The following is a 22,865-nucleotide window of genomic DNA, read 5'->3' as shown; positions in this document are numbered from 1 at the left end:
TTATAGGTTAGGCAAAACATTGATTTTGGAATGTTATTTGTCTCTACTTCTTACATTGATGAATTTGTTATTGGATTGCATATACATTCATTCCCCAAATACAATTGAGCCTTGGATGAGAAATTTATAACCAACAAAGTTAAAGATATTAAGTTGAGGGAAAATTTTGTATGTATAAAAAATGCTTGTCATACACCCTTCGGTTCGGTTAATGACTTAAGTGACTACGCCGGCCGTTTGGATTTACTTTATGCTGGTTTCCTTACCTTATTAACCTTTGGCCGTCTGGGGCCTCTGTAATTTGCCACCTCTCTAAATGTTTCAAGACAGTTTGGAATGATGACTCTTAACCAACTGGTAAGCATTACTTGTTTTTTGGGTAAAAGGGTTTCCAATCCATTAGAAGTAGAACCACAGAAGAAAGAACAAAAAGGACACAACAAAGATCGACACGCAAGAAAGAAAGAGAAAAATAAAGGAACTACTAAAACAACTACCCAACAATAAATTCAGCATTACTTAAGTTATGGTAAAACTACTTTTTGACTTTACGGAGAAACTTCTCCGAAGCACCCATTTAAATCCAGTAATATTAGAGAAATAGCGTTGTATTGCAAGCCAAATTTTGGTTGAGGTGATGAGTGGTGTCTATCTGCTGGTGATTCTGGATCTCTGACGTTTGAAACATAGGATAGGTGGCAAGTTATGGGAGCTTGTGACATGTATATAGTTCCAGGGTCCCCAGTCCTCGCGCGGTTCAACCTTTACCAATTATTGAGACTTGAGAGAGCCCATTTAGCATGGCTGGAGATTTGAGAAACCATTAAAGGAAACTTCAGGCTTTCAGCGGAAAGCCATATCTTGGTTGTAACTTGTAAGAAAGTTATTTTGGGCTTTCTGGGGGTTTTCACACAACATTGCTTATGGGCTGGCTGTCTGAGTGAGGCCCACCTCACGAAACCAGAAGCTGCTAAGTGAGATGCCTCTCAATGCACCAAGCAGATTTGTATAAGCTTAGGACTTTACACCAAATGAAAATTGTTTGCAAATTATCATACGTAATCAATTGATGGTATCCGACATAAAGAAGATTGAATCAAAATCACAACCCTTAAAGACAGCACAACATTGACAACTCATCACCATCAAAGAAGATTGTACCGTAGACTGGTTGTAGCCTTTGTAGGCGAAAATTCTTTTGTTTGGCAAAGAGCATGCTTTCATGGTGTACAGCTAAAGTATTACTCATGCCTATGTCTCCACTAATTTTCTTTTCTTCTCCGCTAGCTCCCCCCCTCTCCTTTATACTTGAGCTCCAAACAAGGAAGAGAAAAAGACTAAAGGTAGTGCAGTTTTTATCCAGGACGCATATGATATCATATGGAGGACAAAAATAAAGTGGCGTTTCAATTGCTTTGGTATGGCAAAGGACCACAATGATAATTGAACCACGTATGAAGGGGGGGGGGGATCATTCATTCTCTCTTTTCTTAAATGTTTGCTACCTCTATTTAATGAGGGGACTGATCAAGGAAACTGCATTTCATGTCTGTAATAATCTTTGAATGAAATGAAATCACAAAAAAGAGTTTATGCGCGAACCTTACAATCTCCATTGGACCACATGAAGAGTTTTTAACTCAGTCATTATAAATATGTACTTTTATAATATAGATTTAATGAAGGGAATAGGAAGTAGCTTAAATTGTGTGGAATGATCGGATGACAAGGGACAGAAAGAGGATGAAAAGAAGGATGGAATAATATGGAATGTAAAGGAGGTGGGAGCATGCATGTGAGATAAAGGGATCGCATGGGTCGTTGAAAGCTCATGGAAAGGAGGAGAGGAATAATTAATTACAACTAGCACTTGCCTGGAACTCTTTGGAAAAAAGCTTATCCCGGCTATTGAAAATGATTTTTTTTTTTTTTTTATTATTATTATCTTCAACATGTGACTTCTCCTGCTCTATATTCTCATGAATGGACTATTTTTGTTGATTGTCCAGTAATGATGATCAATACATATCAATCGCCCATGTCGGTTTCAATGCATGGCCAGCTATAGTAGAGGAATAAGCAATTAAATTAAGAACAATCTTCCTGTTCCATCTGAGATTTTATGAATAACAGAAGAGAGAGAAAACCTTTTGTCTTTGGGGGATTAAAAGGAAGAATGGGGCTTTAAATCAATAGAGGGTGCTTAGCATATTATCCCAAGTCTGGATTAGCTGAATTTGTAACAAATAAATAACACTTCAATATGAGAGCTATATATATATATATATATGGTCCACAACAATTCAATCTCTCACTTTGCATGTATGGCTGACATGGGCCAGGGGTGAGTCAGGTTCGTATGGAGGCTAAATTCTAATAAACATAAAATTTGGGGGGTGGGGGGGGGGGCAAAAATATAAATGGGATATCAATGGGGTTGTAGGAATTTTCAAGGCATAAGGAGCCATGGCTCCCCTCAGCCACGAGTCCGGCTTTGGTCAATGCAATGCTCGCTAGAACAGTCTTACATTGAGAATATTTTCATACTTATATTTAATGGAGAGATATTCCTAATACAAAATTGCAAGAAGCTGTTTCAATGGTGTGAACATGGGCTTACACTCACCAAGCCAAACTCCTCCACCGCTGGACATGGGGCATTATTATTGGTTACATTAGCTACTAACACAGCCGGCCAACAAGTTCAGTTCATCCACCCTCTATGTATATATAATTGAAATTAATTAGAAGATCCTAGCTAGCTAGCTAGCATCATCTTTCTTTATGGGAAATTCATGATGAAATGAAGGCTCCGGCCGTGTCAAACATATTAATGGCTATGGTCCGCAGTTGTAATCATTTTGATCATATCAGTTGGTCACCTCTCCAAGGGACCAGTTAAAACAAAATAAGACTACGCAGACACATAAATTAAATGATGAACGGGCTACTGCTTCCTTCAATGCAATTGAGTTCTATGGTCAACCAAGTTTTAAAACCACTACTAAGATTGGGTGTTTAATATATCTACAGGGACGTTCTTGTTGGATGCATGTCTCATCCAAAGGTGTTGCACCAAAAAAGCGGTTTAGATCGACTGAGGGTGCTTTAAATTGCAGCTTCTGTCGTATTTATTTAGCGTTAGTTGTGGCTGATGCTGACTTATACTGGTGTGATTTGGCTTTCTGTATATATAAAAAATGAAAAATTTGTTCCAACCAGCCATCACATGGGTCTCTCTCTCTCTCCCTCTCCCTCTCCCTCTCCCTCCCTTTCTCTCTTCACAATGCAATCTATATTTGCTTTCAATTATGATCATCTTAGATTTCAGATCGGTGAGAGAGCTCTACGTACCGTCCAAGTCTTGTAAATAAAGCTACCACAAAATACTCAGACAGTACTTTCAAGGAATAAGTAAATAACCGAAAGTGTTCCCTTCCTACTAGTAGTAGGATCAATATATATACCCTCTCTTTAGAATTAGTGCTCTTCTGTGGCACCCATTATATTCCTTCAGAAATCAAATTGGTTATTCCAAACGCCCACTCAAATTAATTCATCACAAACCTTGTAATACATATCTTGATGTATTTGTAAGTGATTTCTAATAACCTTTTCTGAGACTTCACCAATCATAGTCACGTTGAGTGTTTAAGATTTCTTTTGCTTCCAAAGGACCTTCCGGAAAAAAAGTCTAAAGTTGAAATGAAGCGACATCAAACTAACAATGAAATGACACAACAAACACGCACTATGAAGTGATTAAGCAGTATCATCCTTACAAAAATATTTTTATTCTATTGGTAGGTAAGTTGGGATGAAGATGTCAAATGACCCCTGAACATACTAAAGAGCAAGATCAACAGATATGAGATTTTTCATGTTTTTGTATATGTCTATACCAACATAGTTCTCTTAATTAATTAGACCATCATCATTTAATTCTTTTCCTAATTATATGGGATTGGCTACATGAATCCTGTTTATATATATATATATAATTGTGTTTAAATCATTTCTTATTGGTCCCTTAATTAAATACTATAGTCTATGTCACACGATATCTATAAATTGTTCGAAAATGGGTCTATCTTAATTGTATTGTTAGAAGGTCTGAATCCTCGCTAACGGTAGACTTGGGAGAACCCAAAGAGAAAGAGGTTGGTAGGAGAAAAGAAAATTGGGGTTCATATCATTTTGTCCTCTCTTTCTCTCTTACTTTCTTCCTTCCAGATAAAGAAGAGCAGGAAGAGATAATAGTCGGGGTGGGGGGTGGAGGTTTGCTTAGCTTGCATGCTACCGCATTACAAGGAAACGTTGAAACATGAGAGACATGTGGGGGCATACATCAATGAATACCATCATCTCTCTATATATAAATATATATATATATATATATTTCACACTTGTTGCCAAAATAAATAAGCTTTATAAGTAAGCGTCGTCTTTACCCTGCATTAAAAAGGACAAAAGATAAAAAGTCGGAAAAAGAAATATTTTGTAGTTGATAATAGCGGAAGAACCAAAACGATAAAAAGAAAACTGAGAGCTTTGTGTTGTAGACTTGTTGTGTGGCAGCTGCCTCAGCTTGTAGAAAAAACTTCCAAGATATCATATATGGGCCCAACGCCCCAACCCCCAACCCTTGGTTAAGCTCATGCTCATAGATCCCAAGATCAATTCGTTCCTTTCCTTGCATCAAGCCATCAACTGATTTTTTTTTAGTTTCAGGTCCAACGCGAGGCGAGGTCCTAAGCAAAGATGGTGGGCCGATGGTACCATGTGATCTTTTGATGGTCTACCATAGAGAGATAATTGCAATCCAGGAGTGGGACCACGTGTATGGCCAGATTCAATTATGTAGGCCCCAAAATTTAACCGTTACTCACGGCGTTGCTGCCGGAGAAAAGATGGTCCGCATTAACGGCAGATAACGGCGGTCATCGAGGCTGGAGGGTGTGTTAGGCCAATCCCGTGTGGTTAAGTTAAATAACAGAAGGCATGTGAGACAGGTAATGTGATGAGTCATGAGACCTTTTATTTTAGAGAGCGAAAAAAAAAAAGAAATAAAGATTAAAAGTAATAGAACATGCACGACGACAGCAACGGAATAAAGGAGCTACTCCAGATTGGATAACTGCTTCTTTCTTTTTCAGTTTTTCTTGGTGGCACTTCACTTGCGGAAAAAAAAATAATAAAAACCGTCGATTATTATAAAATTAAGAAAAAAAAAATATTAGGAAGAGGAAGAGGAAGACTGGAGGAGGCCTCCAGTGCCCAGTGGAGGATTGGGCTCCGGGGGCACAGAAATACTACAAAGAAGGAGGTAAGACTCGGAATCGGGAGTGGTGAAGATGAAGGAGAATGTGAGGGGGGGGGTCCACTTGGGTAAGAAGAGACTGAAAAACGAGAGCATGTGAGGGGGGAGCCCACCGACTGTTTGTTGTTGTGGCGAAGGGTGGGGCTTGCTTTTCGGACCTCTCGCTTTACTAGTTTCCTTACCTCCCGTCGCTATCCAAACTTGCTGGGACGCTCCTCCCCTCACTCCCATCTCTCTCTCTCTCTCCCAGCCCCTCATCCCAATCCCAATCCCAACCCCAGTCCCCGGATCCCGGCAACTAGCGAGCGTCTTCTTTATAAAGTGGAGCTCATGGTGTTTATATGCCTAGGAATCCATCCCTGCCATCTGACATATTTACCACAATTGACACCCTCCTGCCGTAACTAATTTCTTCTTCTTTATTAAAGTTTAAAGCATTCGCATTCCGTAATCGGTATCTTGAGAATACTACGATATACGAGTACATAAATAGCAGTCAGCAATCTGCCATCATACTCTGTAATTCATGATCCATCGACCATCATCACTATTGTACGTATATACCAAATACCATCATTTCACTCTCCCTTCCCTGTACAGTGTACAACACTTCCATTTAAAGCCATATATTGTTTATATTCATATAATGAGGCAGGAAGCTTACTAGATTCCGAACCATGTGGCTTGTCTTTTACTTCATCCCCCATTTTTTAATTTATTTAATTTAATGCTGCATTAAAAGGTTCTATTTTTTTTTTCTTCATTTTGCATAAACAATAACAACAGCAATAACACTGCATTTCAGTCCAGTTTGAAACAGAAAGGAAGTGCTTAAAAAAAAGGACTTTGGCCAATAAAAAAAAGCTTTGTTATGTACTATAAATTATACATGTATATGTTGATCATCTCTACAGTAAAAGTTGAGAAATTGAGAGAGAGAGAAGACGGATGGAGGTAGTGGAAGGTGGTATGTGTTGGGGTGGGGGAGCAGTAAAAGCGTAAAAACAGTGTTACAGTAATAATGGGGGAATGGAGGGAGGAGGGAAGGGGAGGGGATGGGAGGGTCAGAGGTCACTTTAATATTTTTTAATTGTTTTAATTGGGAGGAGGGAGGAGCTTCTTGGGTAGTGCAGAGTGCAGTTGAGAGGTAAGAGGGCATTTTGGGAAAGAGTGTTGAAAAAGTTTGAGCACCAGAATGAAGACTACCACCAGCGCCACCAAGTCAGGCTGGCTGACGGGTGTGCAGTGAAGACCAAGGAAAATGATAGTGGTTGTTGTCGTTGCAGTTACTCGCCTCTTCTTCCTCTCTCATTAACTTTAACTTTTGATGAGCTCCATACCACCCTCTCGCTCTCACCCAACTTCTCTCTTCATCGTTTTCTTCTCCTTGTATCTCTGATTTTCCGGACAATGGGACTTATTTTCTAGGCGTAGTACTATAGTGTTTCAGTCTCTACTCCCTTTCTTTCTCTGCTTGTCCCTCTCTGTTGTACACTGGTGGTACTACCTATGGATACTGCGGAGGATTGCTGCGTCAAGGTCGCCGTTCACATCCGTCCGCTCATCGGTGATGAACGGCTTCAAGGATGTAAAGATTGTGTCACCATCGTTCCCGGCAAGCCCCAGGTACTCACATTTGCTCGAATGTGTGTGTGTGTGTGTTCACACTCTGCTTTTCTCCTTTCCCTCGGTTGGAGCCTTGTTAGATCGGGAGAGTTGCATTCCTCGGAAGACACAAGGAATTGAAGGCATAATAAAATCCTTGGCTTATGGTTTGGTCTCCTCTGGAAATTTATGTGTCTTTCTCATGGCGCTGCGGATCAGCAATGTTTAAGGAGATCTGGATCCGAGGAAGCATAAAGACATTAAGAATTCTGAAATTTTTTTCTTTTCTTGTCTCGGAAAACTACATTCCCCTTATAGCAAACTGACAGTCCTAATTTTTGACTCACCCGTGCTTTAGTGCCCCGTACATGAATGCTTGCTTGCTTGCTTTGCTACAATGATCCTATGTTTACACCCAATTAAGCCCGTCTTGTGTTATTGCATGCTCTGATTCTCGGGATGCAATTAAACCTCGTTCCTTCCACTCTCTCCTCTCTGCGGATGTTTGCCTGGAACTGTTTGAAAATTCGTACGGTTTTCTGGTTTTTTTCTTTCTTAATTTCGCAATGTATCAATTTGCAAACTCATAAAATTTCCTTTTCTTTTTGAACGTTGTATTTGTGCTTTTTTTTTGGGGGGGGGGGGGAAGGAATCGGAAAATCAAAACTCGTTGCGTTACTGTCCTTCGTTTTTTATAAGTATTTTGGGTTAATCAGTTAATAGTTTCCATTCTGAGTGCACTCTGTTACCTCCCGGTTGTTTGTATCTCTTTTCATCTTTCTTTTCCTTCTTCAGTGGATCCTGGCTTGAATTTTTGGCCTTCAGATTTCTGCTATTTCTAGCCACAATTTGTGTTCCATGTAGGTTCTGGCAGTTCTCTTCCGAATCAATTTCAGGCCTCCTTGTTTGTTTAGCCCTCCGTCAACTTGTTTGGCATACTAGAAACCTTGACAAACATGCTATCTGTTCCTAGCTATCACATTGAAAAACTACAAACAATACATCAAAGCCCTCTAACAGTTCTGAACCCTTGTTGAGAATCTAGGGCCTCCACCTTGTTGAAATTATAGATGTCCATACAGCCCTGAAAACCTATTTCATCCCCCATCGCTATAAAACATTGCCAAACATTTAATTAGAGAAATTGTGGTGGGCTATATGGATAATTTCATTGCTATTGGTGTTATAATTAAATTAATCTTGACGGATGATGGGGATTAGTTTCTTAGCCACTTGGTCAAGTAAGAATTCTATGCTGCTTTGTTGTATGGGCGTTGTGAAAGGTATTGGTTTGAATTAGTGAATGAAGACAAAGAAGCAAGAGCAATTGATTTTCTTTTGTTTACATTTCAACTTCTTCCACTGCTAGAAATAATATCAGTATTAGGTGGATGCATTTGGCACAACACCTCATGAAATTAAATTTTGATAGACATAGTTTGGTAATCTAGGTAAGTAGGGTATTGGAGGAGTATTTAGGAATGATTGGGGATGGATAATGACTATATTCTCAGGGCCAATTGGGATAGGAGAAGGACAAAATTGTTAGCACTGTTCCGAAGGTTAAGATTAAGGAAATCTCTCAGCCATAGAATAGTAGTGGTAGACTGGTAGAAGGAGATTCCAAGGTGGTAGTGGGCTGGTTCATAAATGGCAGTATGAGACCTTTGCAGTACTGGGTATACTATCTGTCAAGTGAGGAAACTAGTAAGGATGTTGGACATGAAATTCTATATGGGTAGTAAGATCAATCAATTGCCTAGATGATCCTTTGTTTAGATATGGAGTACAATGAAACATTCTGTTTTGGGGAGCTGTTTCCCCATAAGACTGAAGAACATAAATATAGTGTAATGAGGGCTATATGTATTTTACCAGCCTAGATTACCTGGAATGCTGGACACATATTGTTCAATTGTAGACTCGTGTTTCTTTAAGCAATAAATCTGAGGGTGTTACCAGTAAAAAATTATTTTCTGTTTTTTTTTTTTTTCCTGTTTTAGTTCCATAATACCTATAGCTGCTCCCAAATAATTGGGTCTTAGGATTAATTCTGATTTGACTTGAGTTGAGCTGGTTCAGTAGTACCTAGATTTTTTTCTTCTTTTTTTTTAAGAAGCAGCAGATTTTAGTAGCGTTCTACTGAGAATTTTCTAGTGGTATTGATTCTACAACCCCCCTCCAGCTCTCCCCCGATAGCTCCATCTAGTTTTTTCAGAAAAAAATTACTTCAAGATATCTTCACAAAACCCTTGAGGCAGTTATACTTCACCATGAAATTTTGATTGTGCCTCTAACCGAATTTTTCATCTTTACTTTTTCCAGCTATTCTTCATGCTGCATATAGATATATTTCTCCTGCATCAGTGATCAAAAGTGGTTAATTAGGTCCAGTTTGCCATTCCTTTCCCAAAAGAGGATTTTAGACTTAACCCAGTTAGTTTATCTAACTGAAAAACTTTAATAAAATTTAGGACTTCTGAAATGTAAGGTTAGATTTACTGTCATGTGCACTCTATCTAGCCCTTGCCAATTTCTCTATCCTAATGGGTAAATAGAAGCCCAGAGAGTGGATTTCTCATGGATGTGAAATTTTCAGATGCAGGAAATGAGAGTGGCCACTTTTTTCAACTTCTTTGGATGACAAGTGTAAAATAAGGTTTGAGTCTGAGAATGACAACTTTGTACAAGAAAAACGCTAGAATTAGATCTTATCCAGTTCACCCCTGCCAAGACCTGGGATAGCCATGACCAACATTGGATAAGGCCCTACATTTACATATCTGGGCTAAAATGTGATCTTGAAATGGATAGGTGGATAAGTGTGGAGTGTGGATATATATATATATTAGTTTTATGAACCTTCAAAAAGACTGATGCTTTGATGTCTTTTTTACTTGAAATGCAGTAGTTTATTGCAAATGCTGAGGGTTTTCTGAATTCTCATAAAAGAAATGTTTGCTGTTAATTGTAACCATGGGACAGGTCCAGCTAGGCACCCATTCATTCACTTTTGATCATGTCTATGGAAGTAGTGGTTCTCCATCATCTGCAATGTTTGAAGAGTGCATTGCTCCACTTGTTGATGGTTTGTTCCAAGGATATAATGCCACTGTTCTTGCCTATGGTCAGGTAAAGCTTTCCACTTTTCATTTGAAAACAAATTAAATGAAACAAAATCTGCCTGAGGTTTAATTTCCCATTAAGTATTTGTTGTTTCAATGTGCTGTAGACGGGGTCTGGAAAAACATATACTATGGGAACTGGCTTTAGAGATGGTTGTCAAACAGGATTAATCCCTCAAGTTATGAATGCACTGTTCAGCAAGATAGAAATGTCAAAGCATCAAGCTGAATTTCAATTACATGTCTCCTTCATTGAGGTTTGTGAAATCTTTTTTCTTTGCAGCTACTGACTTCATGAACTTTGTTGATAGAAATTTATTGTCAACCAAAATAGCAGTATCCATATCATAAACAAGGCAGAATGCTATATAATTCTCTCCTATTGACTTTTTTTTTGGTTCTCAGCATAGGACACATTTTGGCATCGATATAGCCCGTAACTTTTATAATTGGTAAATAACTTAAATACATTATACAACACAGAAAGAATAAATTTACAAGCATCAAGATGGATATATTTTCAAGCTCATATGGTGACATAGAATGGGTAGGATTTTTCTATAATGGGCCCCAAGAATTGTTAGGTGTCCATGGAAAGAAATTGTAATGTGCAAAAGAAATAATATGAACTATGGTAATTGTCCAAGAAATCTAGAATCAAAGACTTGAAATGGAACAAAGATAACCCAGTAACTAGTACCTAGCAAAACTTTGAAGGAATCAATAACATCAAGACGCTTGGACCATTCAATTTTATTGATCGATGAGAAAAGGTACAATTGCAAGTGAAGTAGAAAGGACGCTAGCTTTAGATATTCATCAAATACAATTCCCCCTGTTAAGAGTACTGGACCCCATAAAGCTGCTCCCTCTCTACCCACTATTTTGCCAAGCCATCTGCTAGCCTGTTTACAGATTTGTGAACCCATTCAACCTTTCGGCCCAATTCCTGCACGAGAGCTTTAATTTCCCATAGCATATATCTATGCTTCGACAATCCCTTTTGGTTGTTTTGGCAGCCACCTTGTTACAACTTGAGTCCCCCTCTATGATTATGTTCTTGAAGTTTAGCAGCTTTTCTCTTTTTAATCCTTGCCACACTGCACATGTCTCTTCCCTTGTTGAATCCCCAACTCATATAGGACCTGAAAACAAAGCCAAAATATTACCCTTGGTGTTCCTGATGACTCTGCGCACCCCTCTTTTTTTTTTTGAAATGCACTTTGTCCACCCCTGAAGCTCCTGGATTGCAAAAGAAAAGCCAGAGGTGAAATTCCTGAAGTTTAGTAGCTTTGCTCCTTTTAACCCTTTCCCCACTGCACATACTTTTGCCCTTGTTGAATCTTCAACTCCAAAAATATTACCCTTGCTGTCCCTCATTACTCCACCCACCCCCAAAGTTCCTGGATTGTAAAATAAAAGCCAGAGGTGAAAATTTTAAATCCTGAGATTCATAACTCCTACTTGTAACCACATTATGAATCTAATATATATTTGTTTTTTTCCAGACCTAATGTCCCTTAACAACTCTTGTTGGTTACAAGAAGCCTGCCCTTATGCAGTCCTATCAAGTCATTCCATACTGGTACCAAATTAGTTGTGTCAAGTTTTGGTGGCAGTGTTGGGTTAGCTGTACTTGGATTCAGTTTGGGTAACAATTGGATGTGGATCCTATGAAGTTCAAGACAAGTGCAAGTCACGGCATGATATGAATTGGTCTATTCTGACAAATATAAATTACGATGCTGTGCCTACTAGATCTTGTAGTCCTCCAATTGGCTCAGGACACGAGAAAGGAAGAGATGCTCTAAACAATCTAATCCACTATATGTGGTTTGTTAAATCACCTAAGCTGGAATGAGAACTTTAGATTGGATTATCTTTATTAGATTCATTCTGCCCCTTGTGCCACTTGTCTTGTAAATGGCAAGTATGAGACTTCCATGTGATTTTTGTTTTGATGCTTGTTGTGTGTGATGGCTTGCAACACATGGCTAAATAAGTCTGGAGCTCTTATGTTTTTGATGACTTAATTACAAGTTCCCTAGTTTTACTTTTATATGTATAATAGTGTGTGTTATTATGCTCCTTTAACCTCTTTGCCAAACTGATATATTTCTGCTTTAATAAGTCTACCATCATGCTTCATGTTCTCATTCACTAGGATATCTATGTTAAGTTATATGTAGATGTCCCTTGTATTCCTGTACTGGCTTGAGAATTTGTTCTATATCATGCTGTCTTCTTTTATTATAGAAAGTAACTAGAAGGTTTGAATTTGAAGATTCTAAAAGAAGAAGTGCGAGACTTGCTGGATCCAACATCTATGGGCAAACCAGAAACTGCTAATGGACATGCTGCAAAAGTAACAGTCCCTGGGAAACCACCCATACAAATTCGTGAGAATTCAAATGGAGTTATTACACTGGCAGGGTCAACTGAAGTTGCTGTTAGTACACTAAAAGAGATGGCTACTTGCTTAGAGCAAGGATCATTGAGTAGGGCAACTGGGAGTACAAACATGAACAATCAGTCCAGGTTAACACAAACTGCTTTTTTTGTTGTAATTTTTTCTCAAAAAAAAATTATTATAATTGTTTTTTGCTTCTAAATAATAATAAATCACATGCCTTGATGAGACTGTTTTCCCATTCTTGGAATGAATTTGATTAGTGAACTCTGATGTAAGGAAAATATATTTTTAATCATCTTTCTTACTTATGTGGTACAGGTACCAGATAAGTCTGATTAATGATACATATACATCTCTCTCTCTCTCTCTCTCTCTCTCTCTATATATATATATATATATCAACATCAAGAAATTTTTTAGCAAAATAAAATGCAATAAACTATCCAAATTAGGGTAGCCAAAAGCTACAAAGTAAAACAGCAATTTGCTGATTACAGTACAGCAGAAGTGGGAGTTTTTACAATTCAAACCCTGATCCAGGCATTCCCCTTATAAAATTTTCACTAGTATGCTAGACTGTTAGCTGTAGACCTGAACAAAGATTTTAGGCTTTCAGCCAAAGTCTCTAGCTTCTTTAACCAGAAACCTGAGTTTCCGTGGATACTGAAAAATGTATTCAACAAATCTGAATTCTGAATAATTGTAATTTTCACCATAAAAGCTGCGTAATTTCATTTATTGTAGTGCATTATATTGTTCAAGTCAGCAATATTTTATGGATGAATCCATATCTGGCTTGTTTCAACTACATTGCACAGTTGCACCTTCACCTAGTGATGGTTCTAAGATGCCATAAAATTTTTTTGAGTCTTAGTCATGTGCAAGACTTTCTGGCTAAGGATGAAATATTATGTGACTCTTGCTGCTTTTTGAAGCACTGTATTCTGAAAGAAACAAAACTGCATGGGATGGAATTTTTAATAATTATGGGCACTCTTGGAACAGCAACCTTAGGCAGGTTGCCTCATTCTTTGAATCTTGATGAATATAGATAAGACTATATGCAATTTTAACGGATTCATGTAGATCATTGCTTGTTTATTTTTCTTAAAGCTACGACTTTAGTGGCATTGAAACATAAATTGAGTTTCCTTTAAGTTATCAATCCAATGCAAGTCTTAAAGGACTTGTTGCTAAACTTTGTTGGGGTGGAGCTCTCTTTCTCTCTCTCTGGTTCCAACAATTGCCACCCTAAGAACCTAAGAAGAGTGGTCCAGCTCCATCTTCCACAAGCATTCTTTCTGATTGCTTTTCCATTTTAGGTGCTCAGCATATACCTGCCCCCTTTTATAGATAAATCACTGTCTCTCCTATCCATGCTCCAAGCTTCCAAGTTTCTTATTCTTGTATAACATTTGGGTTTTAGATTATCTTCAAGTTGCTATTGTTTTCCTTCAATGGATCCCTTTTCCTGTCCATTTGAACTTCCAGTACAGTTTGGTGCATGCTTACAAAAATATATTGTAAACTAGGGTGCAATAATTACTTACTGTTTAACTTGGATGTAAGAGTCAAACACACTGGATTGACATAAATACTCATACAATGGTACATAAATAATTGTTGAAATCGGGGCTTTGATAAATTAAAATTTGTCTGTGTGGAATTGTTAAGTTGTGTCTGATACATGAGTATCAATATGTGTTTGGCACATTGATAACTTTCTGCACATTCAGTGAGCAGGAAGCTGAGAACTCTAGCCACCTTTTTCTTCACTGAAGTCACTTGAGTAGAATATGGCAACATTTCCAGCAGGTACCTCAATGGTGTCCTCTGGCTTGATGTCTGCTCTATTCTTGGAATGGCATATCAAGGGTATGAACAAGAGGGCAAAGTTCTGTTGTCTTCTGTTCCCTTGGCCATTCTTTGGGCAATATGGCTAGAGAGAAACTCTTGAATTTTTGAAGTGAAAAAGAACCCTGTGGAAGCTGTGATTAGTAACTCTTTTTGATTGACGCAGAAACCATGTACAAAGGGCCTTTTTTGTATATATTTTGTTTGATCAATACAATCACACCTTTCCTTTCAAAAAAAAGTGTTTGACATGGCCAAATTTCAGAGATGGAGTGTGCTTTTACTTGGAATGTGGGGCTCTGATAACTGATGTACAATCTCCAATAAAAGAGTCAAATCACTTTGATGTCATGTAGGACCATTATGCAGTGTTTTGTCCTGGCAATCTGGGGTCTTGGGAGCAGTGGACTGGATATGGACCTACCCTCTGGCATTTTTTGCATGAAGTGGCTGCTCTCAAGCTCAAACCTGTATTCTCAGTCTTCTCAGCCTGATATTTTACCACTGCACCAAGCAATAGTGCAATTAATTGTTTAGGTTTGGAGAATAAAGAGCTTATGGAATTGAATAAAAAGGCCACTACCCATTGTTGGTCCCAGCTTATGAAATTGAATACTGTTCATATTTTGCTGATAAAAAATACTGTTCATATTTCATAATATTTCTATAGGAATTAGGTGTGATGTTAGGCAGGGAAATACTACTGTCCTTGTCTGGTTCAGAAATACTGGGTCTCCTTTTTCTACCTGGATATCATGCCATTGATGCTAAAGCATATCTTTTTTTTTTTTTTTCTTTTTTTTCTGGTCTTTGTTTTGGGATGTGAATTCAAGAGATGAATGTTAATGTCGTATATGTCTATTTCATGTTATGACTGAAATCTCACTCTTTAATCTTCAATTGCTACTCTGACTTTACTTAGCTTCCCTATTCTATTTTTGTAAAAGTCGTTCGCATGCTATCTTCACAATCACATTGGAGCAGATGCGCAAAGTCCATCCGGCTTCACCTGGCAATGCTAACCCAAATGAAGATTTGGCTGAGGAGTATTTATGTGCAAAGCTCCATTTGGTAGATCTTGCTGGATCAGAGCGTGCTAAAAGGACAGGTTCTGATGGTCTTCGTTTTAAAGAAGGTCAGTGGATATTTGAAAGATTTAATAGATCTAAACGTGCTCTTTGGGTCATAAAAGTGTCTTATATATTCTCGGTTCTGTTTTAACAGGAGTTCACATTAACAAGGGGCTTCTAGCACTTGGCAATGTTATAAGTGCACTTGGAGATGAGAAAAAACGGAAGGAAGGCATGCATGTTCCTTATAGGGACAGTAAACTTACTCGACTCTTACAGGTTTAATATAGTTTTAAAATTATAAATGGCCAGTTTACACACACAATGGACAATAGTTTGACTTTGACATACTTACTGCCTCATCCTGACTGTTTGGGTTGTCTACACCGATTCTGCCTGTTTCTCTCTCTCCACACATGCACAGACACCTCATGTGACATTTAAAAATGAAGTTGCATACCCTATATACAAGAAAGTTCCTTTCAAGAAGCTCTTAGTGATCACACCCACTAGGGTCAAGGCTTCAAAGTGTATGTTATGTCCTCTCTGTTTGTCCCTAATGTAATCCAAAATGTTTAGATTGTATGCCTTAGAGATGGTCTTGTTAGGTTCACATAATGTGAAAATATTAATTGGAACCTGACTTATCAGGTTTGACACTTGCACAGGATATTTATTGGCCTTTACTAATAGAGATAAAGATACCTCTATTTCTTCAGGAAGTGTTTGAATTGTCAACTTTTTTTTTATTTGGTAAATTTCTAAGTTTCAGTTATGCATTTTTTGGCAGGATTCACTTGGCGGAAATAGCAGAACTGTTATGATAGGTATTATCTCACTATTTTTGTTGTTAAAATTGTGCTGTAGGTTAAATGATAAAAAAAGGTATGTTAATGTGCTAGTTGTGCTAGCAACAGTAATTGTTAATGGAGAAGGTATATAAAGAGTAGAACACTACTCTCCAAGATGCCTTGGAAGACAGTAAAATACTATACAACCATGCTGACAGTGTCAATGCAATAAAATGTAACAACAGTTGAGCCCCCTGGCCCTGGCATAAAGTGGATCACTTTGGTACCCCATATACATGTGCCTGTTAAAAAATTAACATTTGCATGTTTGATGCCCCATAAGAAAAGAGAAGCATTACCCCCCCACCACAAAAAAACCAATTACAGTTTACTATCCTTTGATCCATCCAAATAAGAGCATCCAAGTTCCAAATTGACATGATACACTCATCAATATGCAATTTAAGGCCTAATTATAAAAAAAAATCAATTTAAGGCCTCTATGGAGTCTGAATTAATTAGTCTTTACAGAGTTGGCACCACATTATGAGGAATTTCTTGAAGAAACCAGAAAATTTAATATATTTTATTGACTTTATAGATATAGCTATTAATTCTAAATAGAATGAATTTCCTGTTACAAGTTAGAATAAAAATAGGAGCACTTTATACAAGTTCTACCATCAAGGAAAAGCATCTATGTACTTAAAAAAATGGCCCAACTGTTAAAGAAACTCAAATAAAATAGACCTTATGCAACCTGACAATTGGGGCTCATATGTTCTTTAGAGCAGCATGACCACCTATTTTTGAGTTTTCCTTAAAAACACTTTGGAGAGTTTGACAGAAATTAGAGATAAAGCTGCCACAGCTGTGGCACCTGCCTGTGAATCTTACTTATCAACTGCAAGGATTTGTTGCCCCTTATGGTGGGAGGTGTTCATTTTGCATTTGATGTTTCTTTCTTTATTCTCTTATTGTTCTTCTGAGAGCCATGTGTTTACTCTTCTGCATCAAAAGATTGTTACTTGCTTGCTGTAGGTTGGTTTGGGAAAAAAGATGATCTATCATGCTTTTGTCTTATTCTTACAATATGTTCTTTTTCCAGCCTGCATCAGTCCAGCTGATATTAATGCTGAGGAAACTCTTAACACTCTCAAATATGCTAACCGTGCTCGCAACATTCAGAATAAGCCTATTGTAAGTTTTTCTTTTGACTGTATTCTCCTAAATCATGGGCAGGCTATTTCTTGGATTACCTGTCTTCAAGGTATCTTATATGTGAGGAAAAAATGGTTGGTACTTATCAAAAAAAAAAAAAGAAAATGAAAAAGAAAAAGAAAAAAAATGGTTGGTACCCTAAAGGGCTTTTGCCCTCTTCCCTCTCCACTAGCTATAAGATGCAAGTTTTAGTTTTAACAGCACCTACCGTTCAAGGTTTAAAGTATTGATGTTTCGATACTTTAAGACATTATTTATTTTGACTCTGATATTTTTACAGGGGGGGTCGGTTTTAAGGGTATTTAACACTTAAAAACCCAAGTTTATGGAAAAGCCTTCAAAAAGGCGTTTTGGTCAGCTAATGATACAATACAATATGCCTGATACGGGGTGTATGATGTATTGTATTGAAATTTTTAACCTTGCTACCATTTGTCTAAACTAAGCCCTTTTCTTGGGGTAATTTCAAATAAAATGATTAGAGCTTTTAACCACTAATATCACATGGAAAAGGCTCAACAAATGGTGGGTACACAATTCATGGGGACTGGAGAAAGTGAGCACATACAGATGACCTAGATTTACCATATATATGTAGATAGTGAGCACAATTCTGGATCTGCTGTGTGTGTGTGTGTATTCTTAGTACTCTATATGTAGATAGAGAGTTATCTGGCCTGCTCTATGCAAATTCCAAATGCCTTATAGGCATTTCTTACTTTGCTGTACAGGTTAATCGAGATCCAATTTCCAGTGAAATGCAAAGGATGCGTCAGCAACTTGAATACCTGCAGGCTGAATTACTTTGTGCTCGTGGGGGAGGAGCTTCATCTGATGAAGTCCAGGTATCTAGGCTCTATAAATATTAAACTTGTATTTCTTTTGTTAGGCAATGCTTATAATACAGTAATACAATCTGTAATTCCTTGGTAATTTTTGGTTGTGTAGGCTCTCAAGGAAAGAGTTGCTTGGCTAGAGTCCACAAACGAGGATCTTTGCAGGGAGCTTCATGTGTACCGCAGCAGATGTGCTTTAGTGGAGCAATGCGAAGGAGATATTCAAGTATTACAACAGTTTATTTTTGGGTCATTTACTAAAATACCCCCTATTCATGAATTTACTAAAACCTACCCTATAGTTTGTGTTTTACTAAAACATCCCCTATATTTTGCAATCAATTTACTTAATTGACCTTCCATTAGATGAAAGTGGAAAATGACAGTTTTAACTCTAACGTCCATTCAAATCAATTTAATCAAAAGAAACAAAAAACAAAAATACCAATTTTGCCCCTAATAAAACACAAACAACCACTCTATTTTTCTCTATTTGGTCAATTGTCAGGGGTACTGGAATAAATAACTATAGATCCATACCCTTGAACATTTTCCACTCAGTTTAGGGGTATTTTTGGAATAAACAACCATGGGTCCATGCCCTTGAACATTTTCCACTTAGTTTAGGTGATCATGATACTATTTTCAGATGGCAAAACAAATAGTTTTTAATGAATGGTCGATTAAGTAAACATGTTGCAAAATATAAGGGGTGTTTTAGTAAAATACAAACTATAGGGTAGGTTTAAGTAAATCTGTGAAACTATAAGGGATGTTCTAGTAAATGACCCTTTATTTTTCTTATCAGCAGTTACCATTATTGATTTTCCCAGTTTTTTAGTGATGTTAGGAAGTTAACTTTATTTAACATATCCCCATTTTCTTCCAATCAGTTTGGACTTAGTTATGTTTTTCTACATGAATGTTAATTTAGTATTAACATGTCAGGATGGTAACACCTGTTTTGTGAGATACGATGGACTAAAGAGGGGTTTGCAGAATATGGAGTCATCTGATTATCAAATGGTTGAGACCACAGCATGTATGCCACTTAATCTGTTATCTCAATCTAATCTAGCTGGTCCAACCATGTAGATCCATTGGAAATCTGAAGAATGAGCACTTTTTTAGTTATTATTGATCCTTTTAAAGTCTTGTCTATTGTAACATTCATTTTTGGTGGTTTATAAATTTAATCCTTTATATGCCAATTTCAGCAGGTGAAAATTCCAAGGAAATTGATGAAGAAGTAGCAAAAGAGTGGGAGCATACACTTTTGCAAAATACCATGGACAAAGAGCTGAATGAATTAAATAAGCGCTTGGAGCAAAAGGAGGTAATGTTGAAAAGCTTTTCTACATACGTTTTTTTATCTAAGCTACATGCAATTTAATGTTGTAGATATACATCTAAATCTTTCAAGGAACATTTCTCAATAGCTAAGTGTTGTAAAAATATTATGATTCAGGGAGGTTCTTGTTATTATTGCTGTTACATGCTTTATGCTTAAATTCAAAATGGCAAGTTAATCTTGTAGTTGGGAATTCAAAGTTTATGTAGCAAAAGAGGAAAAAAATGAATAAGAGCATAATATCAGAAACATAAAAACAATTTCTGTGAAACATTCTTCATTTACTTTTTTTATTTAACTGTTGACATTTTGAATTTCCATTCTTCATTTACTATTTTTTATTAGGTGAGTTTGTTTTTTTTTTCTTCTTTTTTTCTAGTTCAATAACAAGGTATTTTCTTGAGAGGCCAGTACCATGATCTATGAGTGAGAAAACTACAAGAGTGACATTTGATGGTGAACAATTTTAGAAGATATGAGACATAAAAGTTTTAGCCTGTAGATTTTTGAATTAAGATACCACCAGTCCTTCTGATATGGATCCCTCCGTTTATGTCAATATTACATGACTTATTTGGTTCTTAGAGTTCCATGTGGTTTCCATGCCATTGTTACCTATCTGCCTATCTGTTCAAGCATGTCCATAACACTTAAGTCATGTGATGCTTTTTGGTCGATACAAGTGATGAGATGCTTCTGTTATCATGTCCTGTTACTGTAAATTTGTGTTGTTTCTGATTGAGAGGCATCTACAAATTACAATCCGGTTTTTCTTTAAGAAAAACTGATAACTTTTAACCTTCAAGATTCATAATCTTTTTTTTTCCTCTTTGCATTCTGCTTCTATCTTTCTAAGTTTTTTTTTTTAATTCAATTTTGCAGTCCGAGATGAAAATGTTTGAGGGATTCGACACTGCTACACTTAAGCAGCATTTTAGTAAAAAGATCATGGAACTTGAGGATGAGAAAAGAACTGTGCAGGTTACATATAATAGCTTGGATTCTATTCTTGGTTTTCTGTGCTTATTGCTTCTCATAAAAAATATGATAGCTTTGTTGTTACTTGTACACAACCACAGCAAGAAAGGGACCGGTTGCTAGCTGAAGTTGAAAGCCTTGCTGCCACTTCTGATGGACAAACACAGAAAATGCAAGATATTCATGCACAGAAATTAAAGGCACTTGAGGCACAGGTCACAGTATGATTTCTCTAAGATTGTTGACAATCTTATCATGATACCATCCAAAAATTTGAAACAGTTAATGATTTATGTACTTCAGATTTCGGATCTCAAAAAGAAACAAGAAAGTCAAGTTCAGATTTTAAAGCAAAAGCAAAGAAGTGATGAAGCAGCAAAGCGACTACAAGATGAAATACAGTTTATCAAGGCACAGAAGGTTGGCCCTTATTTTGGCCTCCAATCATCTTATTCTCATTTAGTGTAATTTTTCATATGATTTTATTCTCTGCTAATTGATCCTGAAACTGTAGGTTCAATTGCAACATAAGATAAAACAAGAGGCTGAACAATTTCGACAGTGGAAGGCCTCTCGTGAGAAGGAGCTGCTGCAGGTACTCAAAAATCACTATTTTACTATTTACATAACCATGTTTCTCAATTATTATTAATATTTGTAGCAACCATTAGGGATGTTGAATAACTGAACTTTGCACTAGCCAATATTGTCAAAATGCCTGGATGAGCCTCAGTGTTGGTTATGGCTGTGTCTAATCATGCACATAAACACTGGTTTCCTTATCTACTTGAGGAAGCTCAGAGATGACTTATAAGTTATAAACTTTGTTCTGTCCCTAAATTTTGACAGTTTTATGAGATAGTTAGCAACTGAAGTTGCAGTTATGGATGCTTCTAAAAAGTCCATGTCAACCTCAGTATTGGCCTGCTTCTGCAATAACTTAAAAGATGAAGATTATACAGTTATTTATATTGTAAAACAGCCTATATGAACGTATTTGTTGACTTGATTCCTATGGTAACAACTTAAAGGCAATCCCAACAGGCACTAGCAGTCTAGCATACATATATCACTCTTTTGACATTGCTCCTTTTATTTCACATGTCCTTTGAAGGTCATTCTCTTGTCCCAAGATTTTCCATTTTGACCAGGTTGTCACCTCATGTCTTTGCCAGGCACTTTAGCAATTTAGGAACATTTAAAAGTCTTTCCAGTATACAAGTATACCTTGCATCATCTCAAAAAAAAAAAAAAGAAAAGAAAAGAAAAGAAAAGAAAAGAAAAAGCCTTTCTAGTGTTGTAGTTCTACTTCTGACCCTAGCCACATGTAGAATTTTTTGTCCATGACATTTCATGTGAAAAATTATGTGTGAAATTGGGGCTTTCAATGACAGAAATTCATAAGAATTAAATTCCATTTCCAATGAAGTTACTTTTCGAGATACAGGATATCTTTGGCCTTCTTATTCTAGAATAACATGTCTTCTCCCATTGAACATGCTTTTAGCCATACCAATATCATGTATGCAAAGACTTGTGGACTTCTGCTTTTCTTTGGTCAACCTAAGTGGAGTTTCTCAAAGGCAAATTGCATACATTATAATGAAATTCCTGGGTCAATATAAATCTTTGGCTCCCATCTTGGATGTTTTCTCCTCATGTTTAAGGCTGCAATTCACCGAATGCTACAAAGCATCACATTTCATGTGGATTCTGTGAAATTAAAAGGTTTATGCTCTAAATAAATGACATGTAGATCAAACTCCAAAGTGGTATGGTGAAAAAAAAATGAGGAGCACATATCTGGCAATTTCTGAATCTTAAAGTAGAAAATCCTTGCTTTAAATTGAGGAGTGTTTCAGGATGTTGGTCAAAAATCAAAATCCATGTTTTAAAAGGCACTGAAGGCATTACCTCCAAGCAAGGAGCTAAGAAGATGCCTGGAGGCATACAGCAGAGGCATATGCCTCTAGCCTGGAGACACTTGGCATATGCCTTATGTGCTCTTACCTTTTATGCCAATATTTATAATAAAATATTATAAATAAAAGTGGGGGAGATATTTCATCATGTTCCCCATTACATATTAACATAATACAAGGGAGGAAAACCCTTCAACCTTGTTTATATCTGTAATAGAATACTATAAATAGAAGTGTGGGTACTATTACCTTGATTGCTTTCAATGCTATACATTCATTTGAATATGAGATGACAAACTTGTTTATGCAATTTATGCAAAGTGTTAATTCTTCAATTCAGATTTACAATTTGGTAAGTTATGTATTGATGGTTGCTCAT

The 22,865-nt window shown here is 37.0% G+C and overlaps 1 protein-coding gene across 2 annotated transcripts in view; it reads left to right on the top strand.

Moving 5' to 3' along the window:
- The first annotated feature begins 6,365 nt into the window (after positions 1-6,365).
- The window catches only part of LOC104606939 (kinesin-like protein KIN-4A), a 28,708-nt gene continuing 12,208 nt past the window's right edge, over positions 6,366-22,865 (top strand). Inside the window, exons 1-16 of one of the 2 annotated variants that reach the window (XM_010272392.3) lie at positions 6,366-6,946; positions 9,911-10,057; positions 10,158-10,307; positions 12,335-12,588; positions 15,265-15,452; positions 15,542-15,666; positions 16,178-16,214; positions 17,287-17,378; positions 18,131-18,244; positions 18,348-18,461; positions 19,184-19,277; positions 19,456-19,571; positions 20,469-20,567; positions 20,666-20,779; positions 20,868-20,984; positions 21,079-21,159. In XM_010272392.3, coding sequence (XP_010270694.1) covers positions 6,830-6,946; positions 9,911-10,057; positions 10,158-10,307; positions 12,335-12,588; positions 15,265-15,452; positions 15,542-15,666; positions 16,178-16,214; positions 17,287-17,378; positions 18,131-18,244; positions 18,348-18,461; positions 19,184-19,277; positions 19,456-19,571; positions 20,469-20,567; positions 20,666-20,779; positions 20,868-20,984; positions 21,079-21,159 — 1,959 coding nt within the window. In that variant the 5' untranslated portion in view covers positions 6,366-6,829. Of the gene's footprint in view, positions 6,947-9,910; positions 10,058-10,157; positions 10,308-12,334; positions 12,589-15,264; positions 15,453-15,541; positions 15,667-16,177; positions 16,215-17,286; positions 17,379-18,130; positions 18,245-18,347; positions 18,462-19,183; positions 19,278-19,452; positions 19,572-20,468; positions 20,568-20,665; positions 20,780-20,867; positions 20,985-21,078; positions 21,160-22,865 lie in introns of both variants that reach the window. The other variant, XM_010272389.3, reaches the window with a different exon arrangement.

Source organism: Nelumbo nucifera, chromosome 5, assembly GCF_055504915.1.
Source record: "Nelumbo nucifera cultivar China Antique chromosome 5, China Antique-T2T, whole genome shotgun sequence".
NCBI lineage: Eukaryota > Viridiplantae > Streptophyta > Magnoliopsida > Proteales > Nelumbonaceae > Nelumbo > Nelumbo nucifera.
Note: the sequence above shows the minus strand (reverse complement) of the source record. Positions and strands in the feature narration are given on the sequence as shown.